This window comes from Equus przewalskii, chromosome 10 (assembly GCF_037783145.1).
Source record: "Equus przewalskii isolate Varuska chromosome 10, EquPr2, whole genome shotgun sequence".
NCBI classification, from domain to species: Eukaryota; Metazoa; Chordata; class Mammalia; order Perissodactyla; family Equidae; genus Equus; species Equus przewalskii.
In genome coordinates this window covers 14,645-30,059 of record NC_091840.1, presented here as the reverse complement: position 1 = coordinate 30,059, position 15,415 = coordinate 14,645, and the positions used below count along the sequence as shown (strand labels likewise).

Below are 15,415 nucleotides of genomic sequence, written 5' to 3'. Positions count from 1 at the left end.
TTTCACATAGGATTGAAATGTCCCTTTTACAATAGTCGCGAGACTGCTCTGTCGGCACGCACAGCGATTGATGGAAATAGCAGGTAGGTCTTCTGTCTCTGTGAACACAGCAGGGTGGCAGTCTGTTGTCTCCAGCTGGGTGGTCACAGGTGAGCTGGGAGGTGAGTGCAGCAATCAGTTCCTAGCCTAAGGAAAAATGCTTATCCCTAAGGAAATGCTAATGTGGGGGAAGTTGCACCTTCATCTCAAGGGCCTTTGTTCTGGCCATAGGAAATGTCTAAGCAGATATGCAATGCGTGCTCAATAGCCACAGTCAGGCCCTTTTGAAAAAAAAGGTCAGGCCGAATTAGGTTTATACCAAATGGCTTCCTCATATACTCCAATTTATCCTATTGCTTGCCATTTTTATTTGTCAGCTGCAATCGGTTCCCAGCCTAAGGAAACATGCTTAATCCTTAAAGAAATGCCAACGTTGGGAGGGGGAGGGAAGTCAGTTACAGGAGGTTACCAGAGAAGCACAATAAAATGCAGATTTAAGTCCTTGCCTTTGGTATTGATTAAGAGTTTCCAGAGAGAAGGTCATCTCCTTTCTTCTTCCTGGTACAGAGAGGGAGGCACGTTTACAGATAGAGATTTACCTTACAAATGTAAAGGTGTCCTAACAAAGGGCAAGTTCCATTCCTCAGAGCCTCCTTCCTTGTCCCAGTTTATCAAAAGCAATCAGCCTCAAATAATCCTGATGCCAAAGAGACATATCTTGGGGTGGCCAATTCCAGGTCCCCACAGTTCCAAATCCACCACTGCTCGGTCATGCAGTGCGCCAGCCCCCGCGGGTCTAAGCCACCTCACTAGGGCCTGAATTATTGTAAACAGCCTCCCAACCGTCCCCACTGTCTTCTTGTCTGCTCACATCTTCTTGTCCACTCAGCAGCCAGAAGGATCGTTTTTAAAAGACCAGGTCATGGCTCTCTTCTCTCATCTCATTTGTAATGAAATCCAAAGTCTTCACCATACTCAGGAGACCTTCACGCAGTGGCCCCTGCTGTCCCCTTCATCTTCACTGCTCTCCAGAGACTTTGACCTCATGCACCCCTACCTCAGGGCCTTTGCACATCCCCTTTGTCTGCTAGAAAGCTCTGCCCCCAGGCATGTGTGTGGCTGGCCCTCACTTCACTTGTGTCTCTGTTCACGTCTTATTTTCTTGTCTTTGATCTGTCTCCCTGCAAGAACCGAAGCTCCCAGGACACAGGGATCTCATTTTTCTCCAGCTCCTCCAGCACCTGGAGTGATGGCTAGCATATGGGAGGTGCCCAGTAACATGAGTTATGAGTAAATTAGTGAATGGGACCTTGGAGTGTGCATGCTGCCAACCTCAAACTCGGGAGCCCGTTTCTCTGCTAGAGGGGTGTGTCCTGAGCCCCTGCCCCTGCCCAGCTGCACAGGCCAGCCAGCTGCTTCCTCAGGAACTAGCTCTGTGCGCCGAGAACAAAGCTTTCCTCAGCCGTAAGTGCTGGCTATTGTGTGCCGAGCGGGGGCTCCTGCCAGCCTGGGTGCCCAAGTGTGATGTGCAGAGTCCTGCAGCCTCAAGACAGACACAGGCATAGGGTGCTGTTTAGGCCACTGGGGTTGGCTGTGCTGCTTCTGCACGAGCAGAATGGCTTAGGCACGTCTTGTCCACTGAGTGCGTTGGGGGTTCTCATCCCCTCTTGCACCCCAAAGTGCCAAGTTCCTGGAGCAGGAGCGTGTTGGGGAGGGATCCTCTTCCCTGTGTGCTGGGCATAGTTCTGAGAGGGTGCGGTGCAGCTTGGGGCACAATGAAGGAAAGAGGATTCGAATTCTGGGGCTCAGAGCCTGCCGTGTGCCAGGCGCTGTGCGTGTTAACGTTCTTGGCCGTCAGGGATCCTGATCCCCTTTACAGATCAGGAAACAGCAGTGCCGGGACACTAAGTAACTCACCCAGGATCCCACAGCCACTAGCCCCACCCCAAGGGTCGGCTGCTTCTACCAAAGCCTCGTCTACCTCACCAAAGCCAGGCATTGGGGCCCAAAGCCTGCCTGTCGCAGCTTGAGGCAGGAGAAACCAACAAACCACAGCAACAGCCAAGCAGAGCTCAGAGCTCGTTTGCTGCTGCACAGGGGGACGCAGGGCACACCTGGCCACTTGAGAGTCAGAGCTCAGCTTTGCTCTGCCCTCTGCTGCCACCCAGTGCCCCCAGCGAGGGGCTGATCCAAAACCGCATCAGTTTCCTTCAGGCTCAGCTCAACATTTTTGGGGTCAAGTAACACTTTGAGAATCTGCTTAAATGAGGGAAAAGCTTCCCTCTCAGGAAAACGCACAGATTAAAGTTTGTGAAAACACCCCTGGAGGCTCCAAGGATCCCAGGTAAAGAAGTCCCTTTTCAAAGATTCAAGAATCTAAACTTTAGATCGAGAGTGGTGTCTGCACTCTAGGCCCATCTAATCCGTGAGTTCCCAAGGCCCCAGGGGTTAAGTGCAAAGACCTCCCAGAGGAAGGCACCTGGACCTGGCATGTGGGCAGAGGGTTACAAGGTGGCCTGGGGGGCCTACAACAGAGTCCCCAGAACAGATGCCTGGTTCTGCAAAAACATATTAAATGAGGTGGGGGCATTTCAAATCCGCGGGAGAAAGGGCAGAAGACCTGTTAAATGGTGTTGGGATAATTGTTTGCTAGTTCAGCTTTTGCTCCTTAACAAACCCCTCCAGATGTTAGTAGCTTAACACAATTGTCTATTGGCTCCTGATTCTGTGGGTGGACAATTTGGGCTGGCTCAATAGCATAGTGATTTTGCTGGTTTCACTGGAGCTCACCCATGCTTCTGGTAGTTGGCTAAACAACAGAGGCAAAAGGACCATGTTCTCCAGCATGCAGTGAGTAGATCCATGTTCCTCTGGCATGCAGTAGGTTGTCCCACGTTCCTACAGCGTGCAGCAGGTTAACCCACATTCTCCCAGCATGCAGCAGGTTAACTCACATTCTCCCAGCATGCAGCAGGTTGACCCACATTCCTCCAGCGTGCAGCAGGTTGACCCACGTTCTCCCAGCATGCAGTAGGTTGACCCACGTTCCTCCAGTATGCAGTAGGTTGTCCCACATCCCTCCTGCATGCAGCAGGTTGCCCCAAGTTCTCCTAGCATGCAGCAGGTTGTCCCACACTCCTCCAGTATGCAGCAGATTGCCCTATGTTCCTCCAGCGTGCAGCAGGTTAATCCACATTCTCCCAGCATGCAGCAGGTTGACTCACATTCCTCCAGCATGCAGCAGGTTGACCCACATTCTCCCAGCATGCAGCAGGTTGACCCACATTCTCCTAGCATGCAGTAGGTTGACCCACGTTCCTCCAGCATGCAGCAGGTTTTCCCACATGCAGCAGGTTGACACACATTCCTCCAGCATGCAGCAGGTTGTCCCATGTTCCTCCAGCATGCAGTAGCTTGTTCCACGTTCTTCCAGCATGTAGAAGGAGAATGCAGTAGTGTGTTTTTCCTACAGTGGGCTACCCCAACACAGTCTTTTAGGGCTATTTTGTCCTCCTTCTTGCCACTTCTTACCTCACTGCTGCTGTGAGTTGGCTTTCACCATCTTCTATTTGCTGTTTGGTAAACAAGGCACAAAAGACAGGCCCAAGGTGCCAGGAAAGTGGGGTGTGAGCCGGTCTTCCCTCGGAACCCTCTGTCCTGGGCTCACGGCTCCGCTTCCACACACCTTGACTTCCCTCCTCGGGGCATCGACACTACAGTGCACAACAGACTTCAACTGAAGTTTGGGATAGTGGCAGGACGTGTCCCCCCACCATGAGAGTCAGGGCTCCTGGGTCTCCTTCCTGAACCTAGAGGCTCTGGGTCCTTGTACCTGCTTACCTGCCACAGCTCCAGCTGCCATGCCCCAGGGTAACCAGGCATACCCATCATCACAGGCTTACACGGGAATTATTCTTCTGTCCTTTCTAGCTAAGAAGGCCAAGGTTCAGAGAAGTTACCTGTGGGGCCAAAGTCACACAGCTGGGAAGTGCAGAACCAACATTCTAAGGAGATTTAGTCCCACTTTAAAATCTAAAGTCTTTTCTGAAGCCCATCTGTCCCCTGCTGGGCAGGCTGAGGGGCAGTGAGTGGCAATGTGGAATGTATTTCCAGGGGTGAGGGCTGTGCTTTCGGGTGTAGGGCTGGCTGCCCATGTGGTGCCTCCTGAGGGTGGAGGCTGCCAAAAGGTCAGAGTGTGAGTGTACGACACCACCCCCACCACCAGCCTTGAGTTCCCGCTTGGGAGAGGCTGTATGAGAGGCGACAACACCCAGCAGAAGCTGTCCTTAGAGAGGTGGCGGAGGGAAGGCAGTGAAACTGCATGACTGTAGCATTCCTGCCCATTTTTGAGCTATAGGGACTCAAATTATGTGATTTTACGAGGCTGTTGGAGGAAAGAATGGCCACAGAGGCCAAGAGGGCTGGGAGGACAAATCACATGAGCCCTGCCTTGGGTCAGTTTTTGCTTCTCTGCTGTCAGAGTGGAGTTGGTGTGAGCTGTGCCAAGCGCTGTGACTTGTGGCATCCATGAGAGAGGAGCACTAGCACCCACTTGCAGCTGACACCAGCCGGGGCCTCCCCAGCCTGCAGCAAAGCGGGTGATGACCTCTGTGACCTGCCTCTGCATACAACCTGGTGCGGTTCTGCTCCTTTTGTTTACCTACCCGTCTTCCTTTTAGCCTTGAAGGGAACTCATCTCCAAAGGTGCAGGTGATTTTATGTTTTATAGAAAGTTTTGTGGGAGACAACAAAAGGGGATACATCACGTCCGCATTGCAATACCTTCTGAAAATCAACTTTAAAGCGTCTCATTTCTCCCCAGATTCCTCTTCCAGCACTAGTTACCTCATTAAAACTCTAGGAGGCATTTTTCTTTTGGTGGAAATCAGCAAACAGACTGTAAAATTTATATATAAAGACAAAGGGCCAAGAAAGGCCAAGATATGCTTAAAAAGGGATAAAATGGGAGAAATTACTCTACTGGATATCAAGACTTATATAGTAAAGCCACATTGAGTAAGACACTGTGTTATTGGTTCATGGAGAGATAAATAGGCCAGGGGTTGACAAACAGTGGCCTGCTCATGGCTGTCTGGCTCACCACCTGCCTTTGGGTGACCCACAAAGTAAGAATGGTTTTTACATTTTTAAATGGTGGAAAATAATCAAAATAAGAATTATATTTTATGGCACTTGAAAATTATGTGAAATTCAAATGTCATTGTCCACAAATGAAGTCTCATTGGATGGAACACATCCATGTCCATTTGTTTATGTACTTTCTATGGCTGCTTTCTTGCTACAGTGACAGAGTTGAGTAGCCATGACAGAGAATGTATGGTCCATAGAGTCCAAAATAGTTCATATCTGGCCCTTTGCAGAAAAAATTTGTTGACTCCTGAAAGAGACCAATGAAACAGAATAAAGTCACCTGATTTATGACTAAGGTAGCATTGCAGAGCAGTCATGGAAAGATTAATATTTCAACACGTGGTCCTGGGTAAATTGTATTTCCAAAATGAAACCTGATCCCTACCTCATAACATGTGCAAGAAAAGTTATTTCTGGGGGGGATTTAAAATGTAAATGTAAAAGGTAAACCAATAAGACTTCTAGAAGACGCTATATGACAAAATCTGCATCACTTTGGGTTAGGAAAAGACTTCTTATAAGGGCACAGAGATCGCTACCTATAGAGTAAAAGACTAGTCAGTTAGATTCCATTAAAACTGAGAACTACCATCCACCAAAACACACCATTAAGACAGTGAAAAGGTAAGTCACGTCGCAGGAAAAAATAGTTGCAAAGCAAATAATAATCAAAGGCCTCAAATTCAGAATATATAAAGAACTACAAATCAAAGTAGGAAATCTAAATGCTCAATGAATACATGAAAGGGTGTTCAGCCTCATTTGTTATCAGGGAAAATGAAAATAAAAACCAAAGTGAGATACCACTATACACCTCTCAGAATGACTAGAAATGAAAAGACTGACAAGCCTAAATGTTAGTGAGAAGGCACGTCCTATCACCCAGCAGTTCTACTCCTAGATATATGCCCAGCAAAAATGCTTCCACCCAAAAGAATGTACAAGAATGTTCAAGGCCTCACTATTTGGAATAACCAAAAACCCATTATCTGAACACCCATCAATGTAGAAAGCATAATGATATTGCGGTATATTTTTAGAATAGAATGCCAACTCCACAACACAAAGGACTAACTACTGATATATAACAAAACATTGATGAGTCCTGGCATTTGTGTTGAGTGAAAGAAGTCAAACACAAAAAAGGACATGTTATGATTTCATGTCTACAAAGTTCCAAAGTAGGCCAAATGAACCATGACTTAGAAGACAGAATGGTGGCTACCTTTGATTGGGGTGGTAATTGGGGAGGGGTCTTCAGGAGTGCTGATAGTATTCCATTTTTGGATCCAGGTGATAGTATGGGTGTGTTCACTTTGAGATAATTCACCAAACTGCACCTTTCTCTATGCATACTGGTATGGAATGAATATTCATGTTCCCCCGTCATTCATATCTTGAGACCTAATTCCCAGTGTGATCGTGTTTGGAGATGGCACCTTTGGGAGGTGATTAGGTCTTGAGGGCAGTGCTCTCATGAATGGCATTAGTGTCCTTATGAAAGAGATCCCAGAGAGATCCCTCACTCTCTCCCTTCCAGCCATGTGAGGTTACTAGTAGAGGACGCTGTCTATAGATAAGAAGAGGGTTCTCATCAGTTGCTGCCACTGCCCGTGTCATGATCTTGGACTTCACAGCCTTCAGGACTGTGAGAAGTGGATTTCTGTTTTAAGCTCCTGGTCTGTGGTGCTCTATCATAGCAGCTCAAATGGATTAAGACATATACTATACTAAAATAAAAGGCTTACTTAAAATATATGTTAGATTTACCTTGTTACTTATGTTTAGAAATTTTATGTTATTCACACCTTCTGTATCCTTATTTTGTCTTTTTTATTTGACAAGGACTAAAAATGATATTGTAACAATTCCCATCCAGTTATGTTTTTGACTGCTTTTCATTGTATTGACTTCAGTTTTGGCTTTATATATTTCAGTGCTGTATTATTTGGTATATACAAATTGATGAGTATTTTACCCATGTTATATACAGTAAGGGACAATTAAACATTAATTATTAAGAAGTTAATTATTTTGAAATCTTTTGTCTCTTTTTATTCAACAAGTATTTATTGAGCACCATCGTGTTTCAGGGCACTGTCTTAGGCCCTTTTTCTCATCAGTAAAGTATTACAGTATTGACTGTGCATTGCACTCTCCCATTTTTCATCTTGCTAGTGTCATTGATAGTATACTTTCTTCATATTCTGTGCCTTATGTCAGTTTTGCACAATTTATTACTGATCAACTCTGAGGCACTGTCTGCCTCCATGCCTTATGTCTAACTTTACGCGAGCAGAATTAATACTTGTCATGTAACCTTCCTATAAATTGCAAAATATGTTAAGAAAACTTTTTATGATAAAGTAGTAATTCTGATTTATGGTAGAAATTTTGGAAAATATAGAAAAGTATATAGGATAAAAGAAAAAGCACTTTTAATCCCTGCAGCCAAAAGCAGCCATTGTCAATAGTTTGGTGTATTTCCTTCTAGTACTTTTTTCTACATATATTTTTCTGCGTTTTCCAAATTTTCCATAATGAACATGCTTTTGCATTTGTAATCAGGAAATGAACATTTGCAGCAACAGTGGAGTGCTATCACGCTCTTTGCAGGCTTGCCCAGAGAGAAAAAATGAGAGAATAAACGGTGGGATGGGTCTCCCCGCCGCCACTGCAGTGGCCCTGAGACGGGGACTTGATTGACTGAGGGGCTGCAGTCCTCGTGACTGTGCTCTGTTCCACATCTTCTTCTCTCCACCATCCAGGCTGCCTGAGTTCTTGGCAGATCAGAAAAGAACATACACAACCTCTGGATGGCTTTGGAAGTGTCTGCTGAGAAATGCCACGTGTGACATTCACTCAACAATAATTCCTTAATGTTATCTCATACTGAGTCTGCGTTCCATTGTCCCCAATTGTCTCAAAAATGTCTTTTTACAATTAGTTTGTTAGAAGCAGTACCCAAAGAAGGACCACAGAGTCCTCTAACGTCTGACAACGTTTGCACTGTCGTTCCTTCTCAGGGCCTGTGCAGTCGGGTGCAGGGAGGCCGCTGCCCTGCGCACACCAGTCCTCAGGAGCAGACTCGGCTAGCACCCGCCCCCGGCGGCACCGAGCGGAGCAGGCGGCGGCGGTTCCCATGGAGATTCCGGCGTGCGGCCCTGATTGGCTAAGACGCTTCCGGCCCCCCCGCTCCGCCCCCGGCTCAGCGCCCCGGGAGCTGAGATTTTTCCGGGGCCTTCTGGGAAAAAGGGAAGTCTCTGAGAACGGAAGCGGAAGCGGAAGCGGCAGCGTGCAGCCCGAGAGCTTCTGGGAGTCGTAGTTCGGCGTCGGGCGCCCTGGGACGCCCAGGGCCGAACTGCGTGGGCGCCGCCGGTTGGACGCCGTCCCGGGAGGGCTGGCTGTAGCCTGGGTTCGCGTGAGGCCAGTGCGGCCTGGGCACGCGGTGCGGAGCGCCCAGCCCTGCGTTCTCATCCTTGTGCCGCCCGGGAGCCGCGGGCGCGCCTAGCTGGGGTCCGGCGGAGAACCAGCCGCCGTCCTGCGGAGGCCGCGAAGGCCCGGGCACCCTGCGCAGCGGGGCAGGCGGGAGAGGAGGAGGGAGGAGGGAGGAGGGAGGATGGGAAAGATGGGGGGGAGGGAGGTGGGGAGGAGGGAGCGGAGCGAGGAGGAGTGGAGGGGGTGGGGGAGGAAGAGGGAGGAGAGGAGGGAGGAGATGGGGAGATGGGAGGGGGGAGGAGGGGGGATCTCAGGAGGAGAGTCGAAAGGGGAGTCTGAACTGAGCCGAGCCGGGCGCTGTCTGACGGCAGCTTTGGGCGATGGGCCAGGTTCTTTATCTCTGGCCACAGCCTGCGACCCCGACGGTGAGTGTCTGCCAGAAGATTTGCTGGGTGACTCCAGATTTGACTTGAAACAATGGTTCTTTGGAGGATGGTGGAGTAGTTAACATTTATCCTTACACTGTAATGCTTTCTTAGATGTGTTTAACACTTGCTGAAAATTTTTGAGTACCAAGTCCTTGTTTGATTAAGGGAGCAGAGTATTGGCTTCCACGTTGTGGGTGACCGTTCATATTGTGTTCTCAGAGGTTTATATTCCTTAGAGAGGAAAGAGGAGCAGTTCTCTCCTGCTTTACCTCAGTATCTCTCTTGGGGCGGAACCTCTCCTGAGTCTGTGATTTCTGGAATGCTGTTGCCTCTAGTTAGTGATGCTCCCTGACGTCCACTCTGATCTTACGTCAGCTGTACAACACTGACCATGCCTTTCCAGCCAGTCTAACACCTCCCTCTGAGTCTGGTGGGAGTCTTCTCTGGTGTTGTATCTTGTCTTTTCTGTTGACTGGAGGACACAGTAAGCCTTTGTCTTTCAACACAAGGACTCTGGGAAACTCAGATCATGCGCTTTAACCACTGATGGTGCTACTGCTTTAAAAATTTCAAAAGATTAAATTTAAATGATGACAGTAGTGACTTTGTTGCGTATGTTCTTTTCCCATGAGAAGGATTCCCAGTCTGTAAAATTAGTCTCAACCCAGGGGAGAGTTGAGGAGATCCTGTGAGATGTTGAGGTCTCTGGAGGCACTCATTCAGATGAGGAATAAATCTGTAATGTATGATTTAGGGGTGAATGTTTAGAAGGAGTGGAATCCCTGAAAGGTCATCCAAGGAGCTCTCATTAGTGCCTTAAGTTCTGCTGTCCTGCTGCCCATATTTGGACCTATTCAGTTATTAGTCCTTGTACACTATTTTCCAGATGCAGTTTTTACAGTCCTCATAGCTTCTCTCCATGTGCTGTTGCTCTGCTGCTGCTTTTTTCTTGTTTTCTGATGTTGCTGTGCATCCCCCTCCTTACTTTGACTGAGTGTCTGTCCCTTCTCTTACTGAAGCTCTGCCCAGCCTCTAGGTTACTGTCGCAGTATAGTGGGCAAAGCCCAAGTTCTCTTTCTGACAATCCCACTAATGCCTCTGTGTCTTTAGGTTAATCACGTAACCTCTCTGGTTCTAAACTTGTTCATCTTTAAAATGAGGAGGTTAAACTTTTACATCTGTAAAGCACTTTTCCTTTTTCTGTAAAGCAGTTTTAAGAGTCTTTGTGATATTGCCTGTTGGGCCGGCCTCTTTCCTACCACATCTGCCTCTACTTAGCCCTACTCCCTTGGCTCTTATTATTTTCCAGATTATGAGACTGTTTATTTAATATGTATTGATTTTAGTAAGGTTATTTTCTTCCTCCTGAGTGCAGTTTCCCTTAGCCCAACACAGAAAGATGCTTTTATATGTTTTTTCCTTTCAGATTTGCAGACCAGAGTGGATGCCAAAGAGAGGACCATTAGAAAACAGTTTTGAGTGAGCAGCCATCACTGTCATCATGGAAAGACTCAGAGGGGATGTGTCTCAAGGATGTTTACCTGAATAAGCCTGTGAATATGAGGCCAAGGTAGAAAAGCAAAGGGAGAACTCTTCTTGCAAAATTTCAAAAAAATCTCTTGCTCAAACCACTGGTTTTCAGCAAGTAGTAGTTGCCCATGAAGAAATATCCTTTGAGGAAAATGGACATAAGTTTAATGAATTTGAGAGAAGTTTTGATCTAAGATCTAAACTTATTCCACAGCATATTATTCATTCAGAAGAGAAACCACAGATGCTTGATCCATTTGGGAAAAGTGTCAAGTGGAACCTATCTCCAAGTAGAAGGCAAAGAAATCCTAAAAAGAAAACTTACAATTGTAGTGAATGTGGAAGAAGTTTCAGTGACAGTTCAAATTTTATTCATCATCAGAGAATTCATACTGGCGAGAAACCTTACAAATGTGACGACTGTGGAAAAGCTTTTAGCCAGAGTTCCTCTCTTACTGAACATCAGAGAACTCATACTGGAGAAAGACCCTATAAATGTAAAGTTTGTGGAAAAGCATTCACTGTAAAGTCATCTCTTATTCAACATCAGAGAATTCATACTGAGGAGAAACCTTATAAATGTAACGAATGTGGGGAAGCCTTTAGTGACTACTCGTCCTTTATTCAACATCGAAGAATTCATAGTGGCGAGAAACCCTATGAATGTAGTGATTGCAGGAAGTCCTTCACTGATATTCCATCTCTTACACAGCATCAGAGAATTCACACTGGAGTGAAACCCTATAAATGTAATGATTGTGGGAAGGCATTCAGACGAAGTACACACCTTACCCAAGATCAGAGAACTCATACTGGGGAAAAGCCTTATAAATGTCATGAATGTGGAAAAGCATTCACTGCCCACTCGACCTTTACACAACATCAAAGGATTCACACTGGAGGAAAACCCTATATGTGCAGTGAATGTGGGAAGGACTTCCCTGAGAATTCATCCCTTACTAAACATCAGCGAATCCATACTGGAGAAAAACCGTATGAATGTAATCAATGTGGTAAATCTTTTAGCCAGAGCACTCACCTTATTCAACATCAGAGAATTCGTGCTGGGGAGAAACCCTTTAAATGCAGTGGATGTGGAAAAGCATATAGTAACAGCTTGGTCCTGATCAGACATCAGCAGCTCCACACTTTAAAGTCATACTGAGGGTGTTACAGTCTTGTGGACCACATCATCCTTTCTCGACCTACTCTTACCCATGCTGCCCTCTCTTCTGGTCACCATTATAATCTCTAGGAATGTTGTACTCCTGGGATAAAAAAAAAAAAGCATTACATAATATTTCTTTTAAGTTCCACCCACCAAAGCTGTTAACAGCAGCAGTTTGAATAGATTATACTGGTTCTCCTATGTCTGTCCTCGGGCTGTATGGTCGATACTCCATCTCCCTGGAGTCTCCTCTGAATGCTGACCACTTCGCCAGATGGCCAAGGTGAAAGGCTGCCTGTCATGAAAGGCTCTCACCATGGGCTTTGGAATCATTCTCTCAGGCCCTAATGACCTTTCATTTCTGGGTCTTTTCACTCTATTAAAACAACTATGCAAGTGATTTATATATTTGGCCATATTTCCCAGTTCTTTGCTCTGCTTGCCCAAAATACCATTGGTTCATCAGGCTGGGATTAAGTAGAAAAAAAATTATACAATAATGCTTGGAATCATTCTATATTGGCAATTTGGTTTATGTATCCACCTGTTGAGTCCTTTCAACCAGATCATGTAAAAGATTGGACCATCTAAAAAGTTCACTGGTCTTTTAAAACTCCAAGACTAGTCTTATGGCTGCCTACATCTTTCCAGTCATCCAGAATCCACAATATTTTTCATATATCTGTTTCCTTTCAACTTTGACATTACTACCCACTTATGGTCACCATGGCTGCCCACACCCATGTATTAGTCAAAAAGGTGAAGAAATTCGGCATTCATTCTATTTCCCAAGTCACCATCAGTGTAGCTGACTTGGCTTCTTGTTAGACTGGGGCCAAAGATCAAATCTGGGACCTGACTTCCCACCTATATGCCCTATGACTCATAGTGGCATTTTATTACTGGTAAGCAACCAACCCTTTGCCCTGGTCCACTCACTGGGGCCAGAATTAAAGGTAGAAATGGAATGAAAATGACTGTTGCTCAGTGTGAGCAGAGCCAAGCCTCTGAGAGTGGACCTGGAGCCTTAGCTGACTTCACCATATTGTGATGTCTTTAGACTCACTGTTAGGGCAGCTGATACACAAACTCATCATGCTGCCCTGTCTTGTAGTTTGGAAACCTGCTCTGCATGACTTTTTATCTCAGCTTCCTTGTTTGGTGTTAGTTCTACTGCCACCTGACTTTGTGGTCAGTTTGCTTTGTGTCTGGTTCCTGCTGGTGATTTTCTATTCTTAGTTAAAGGAAATTCACTGGCTCCCTGATGTTAATCTCAGGTGTGCTGCACTAGGTATTGCTCTTAGATGTTTTGCTGTTCTCTGGGCACCAGCTTCTCATTAACATTTTCGGCCTGATTCCTCTTGAGTGGTTTTATTGCCCTGGTTCACCCTTGTTTGTGATTCTCTGGCACCGTGTGTGCCTCCGTTATGGAGCTCCCACATGTAGTGAGTGAGATGCTTGTCTGTTAGACTGTCTGCTGCCTGATTCATCTTTGTGTCTCTAGTCTCCAAAAGACTGATTGGCCTAGAGTTGCTGCTCAATAAAAACTTTTTAATAAGTGATATACCTTCGTAGTTGCCACTGTCACAACCCAACTGAACACATTGTTACTGGAGAGTCTTTGAGGCTGTAGAAGCTCCTTGGGCTAGATTCATCTAGCCAAGGTGCGTACCTTGGCTGTCGTGTCTGTCCTTTGGTATGGTTTGTATGAGAGATAAGTCAGTGTGAAGTCACACAATACTGTGGTTAAGTGCTTGGGCCCTGGAGTCAAGACTGCCCAGGTTTGAGGTCCCACCTGGCATTTACAGGTGGCTCATGTTGCTCTTCTCTACACTTCACTTTCCTGATTTATGTAATTGGGGTAACCTAGTATCTACCTTATAATAGAGTTGTGACTGGTACACTTGGAGAACTTAGCACAGTGCCTGTTACATAAGAATTGCTTATTAGCTAGTCTTGTTTGGACCCTGTGCACCTGCCTGGTGACTGATCTACCTGCTCATCTAGACCCAGAATACAGCTTATCTCTTGCTTTTCCATTCCCAATATCCAGCCTTCTCTGTATGATATGTTGTCATTACTAATTGTTTAACACTGGCCTGAATCCATAAGATCTTCCTTTGAACTCACTGCCCCTTCTAGGCACCAATTTCTTTCCTTTTTGCTGCTTAAATCGAATGAATGGTCTGCAGGCCCTGAGGTGGCTTCTCTTGTTTCTTGAGTGTTAGCTTTGGCTCCAGTACTGTGCTCCTTGAAGAGATGGGCTATGTAGTCCTTCTGTATCCTCTACAGTTGCCAGCATAGTGCTTAATGCAGATAGATTCTGAGTAAATACTTGGTTACTATTTGATGAGCATGAGGATCCACACCAGCCCGGCAAGAGACCCCGCAGAGCAGTTATCAGCACCTTAGAGGTGCTGTACTCTCAACTCCCTGATTTGACAAAAACTATTTGTTATAAGAATGCTAGGGTGTCTCAGAGTATCTAAAGACAAGAATGTGTCAGTGTCTAGAGCAACTAGAGCCAGAATTCTAACACATAGAGATAGTCTCTGTGAATGATTTCCTTGCTCCTGCTGCAGGCCTGAGTTCTGTGTGGCAGGAAGCCTGGCTGCTCATAGCTCTTAGGGTTTGTGTCACAGTGTCAATCATCCAAAGGCACTGCATTGCTCCTGATTTTCTGCGTGCCTCTTGATCTATCAGTTACTGACAAAGGAATGTTGACGTCTCCAAATATAATCGTGGATTTGTATATTCTCTTTTCACTTCTATCAATGTTTTCCTCCTAGATTTTGACACTGTTTTGTTAGGTGCGTGCACATTTGGATTGCTATGCCTTCTTGGAGAATTGGCCTCTTTATCATTACTGATGCCCCTCCTTATCCTTATGTATCTTCCTAGTTTTGAAATTGGCTCTGTCTGAAATTAATATAGCTACGCCAGCTCTTGGTGGTGTTAGCATGGTCTGTTTGTCTCTGTTCCTGTACTTGAACATATCCGAGCTGTTATATTTAAAGTGTGTTTCTTGAGGACGTCAGTGTTGGATCGTGTGTCTTTATCTGCTTTCACAGGGTCTGTCTTTTAATTGGCACATTTAGACTGTCATGCTTAGAGAGACTGATGATCTAGTGAGATTGGTATGTACCATTTTACTGTTTTGTGCACTGTTCTTTGTTTCCTTCTTCCCTCTTTTCCTGCCTTATCTGGTTTTAACTGAGAATTTTATGATTCCATCTTATCTCTTCTAGCATATCAGTCATATCTTTTAAAGACATTTTAGTAGTTGCCTTAGAGCTTGCAGTATACATTTTTAACTAAGTCCCCCTTTACATGGAGCTGTATTGCTTCGTGTAGTGGAGGCAACACAGACCAGGGCATTCTCAGCTTCTCCCTCCTTCCCTTTTTTTCTCCCTCAATCCTTTGTGGCGTGGCAGCCATTCGTTTCACTTGCCCATGTGCTGTAATTGCCTGCTGCACTGTTATTACAGCTTTAAATAAGCAGTTATCTTTGAGATTAATTAAGAATAAGGAATAAAATATTTTTATTTTACCTTTAATTTCTTCATTTCTTTATGTAGATCTACATTTCTGACCTAAATTTTTCTTCTGCCTGAATCATTTCTTTTTTTTTAATTGAGTTAATGATAGGTTACAATCTTGT

At 45.7% G+C, this 15,415-nt stretch overlaps 1 protein-coding gene across 2 annotated transcripts; it reads left to right on the top strand.

Annotated features, from left to right (window-relative positions):
* Positions 1–8,937: 8,937 nt before the first annotated feature.
* On the top strand, positions 8,938–12,263 carry LOC103560707 (zinc finger protein 135-like). 2 transcript variants are annotated; one of them, XM_070559568.1, is made up of 3 exons: positions 8,938–9,053; positions 10,483–10,626; positions 10,801–12,263. In XM_070559568.1, the coding sequence occupies exon 3, from the start codon at positions 10,831–10,833 to the stop codon at positions 11,749–11,751; it is 921 nt and encodes a 306-aa protein (XP_070415669.1). In that variant the 5' UTR covers positions 8,938–9,053; positions 10,483–10,626; positions 10,801–10,830; the 3' UTR covers positions 11,752–12,263. The 2 variants fall into 2 exon arrangements, with proteins under 2 accessions (XP_070415669.1, XP_008533178.1); XM_008534956.2 differs by having other exon boundaries at positions 10,483–12,263.
* The last annotated feature ends 3,152 nt before the right edge of the window (positions 12,264–15,415 follow it).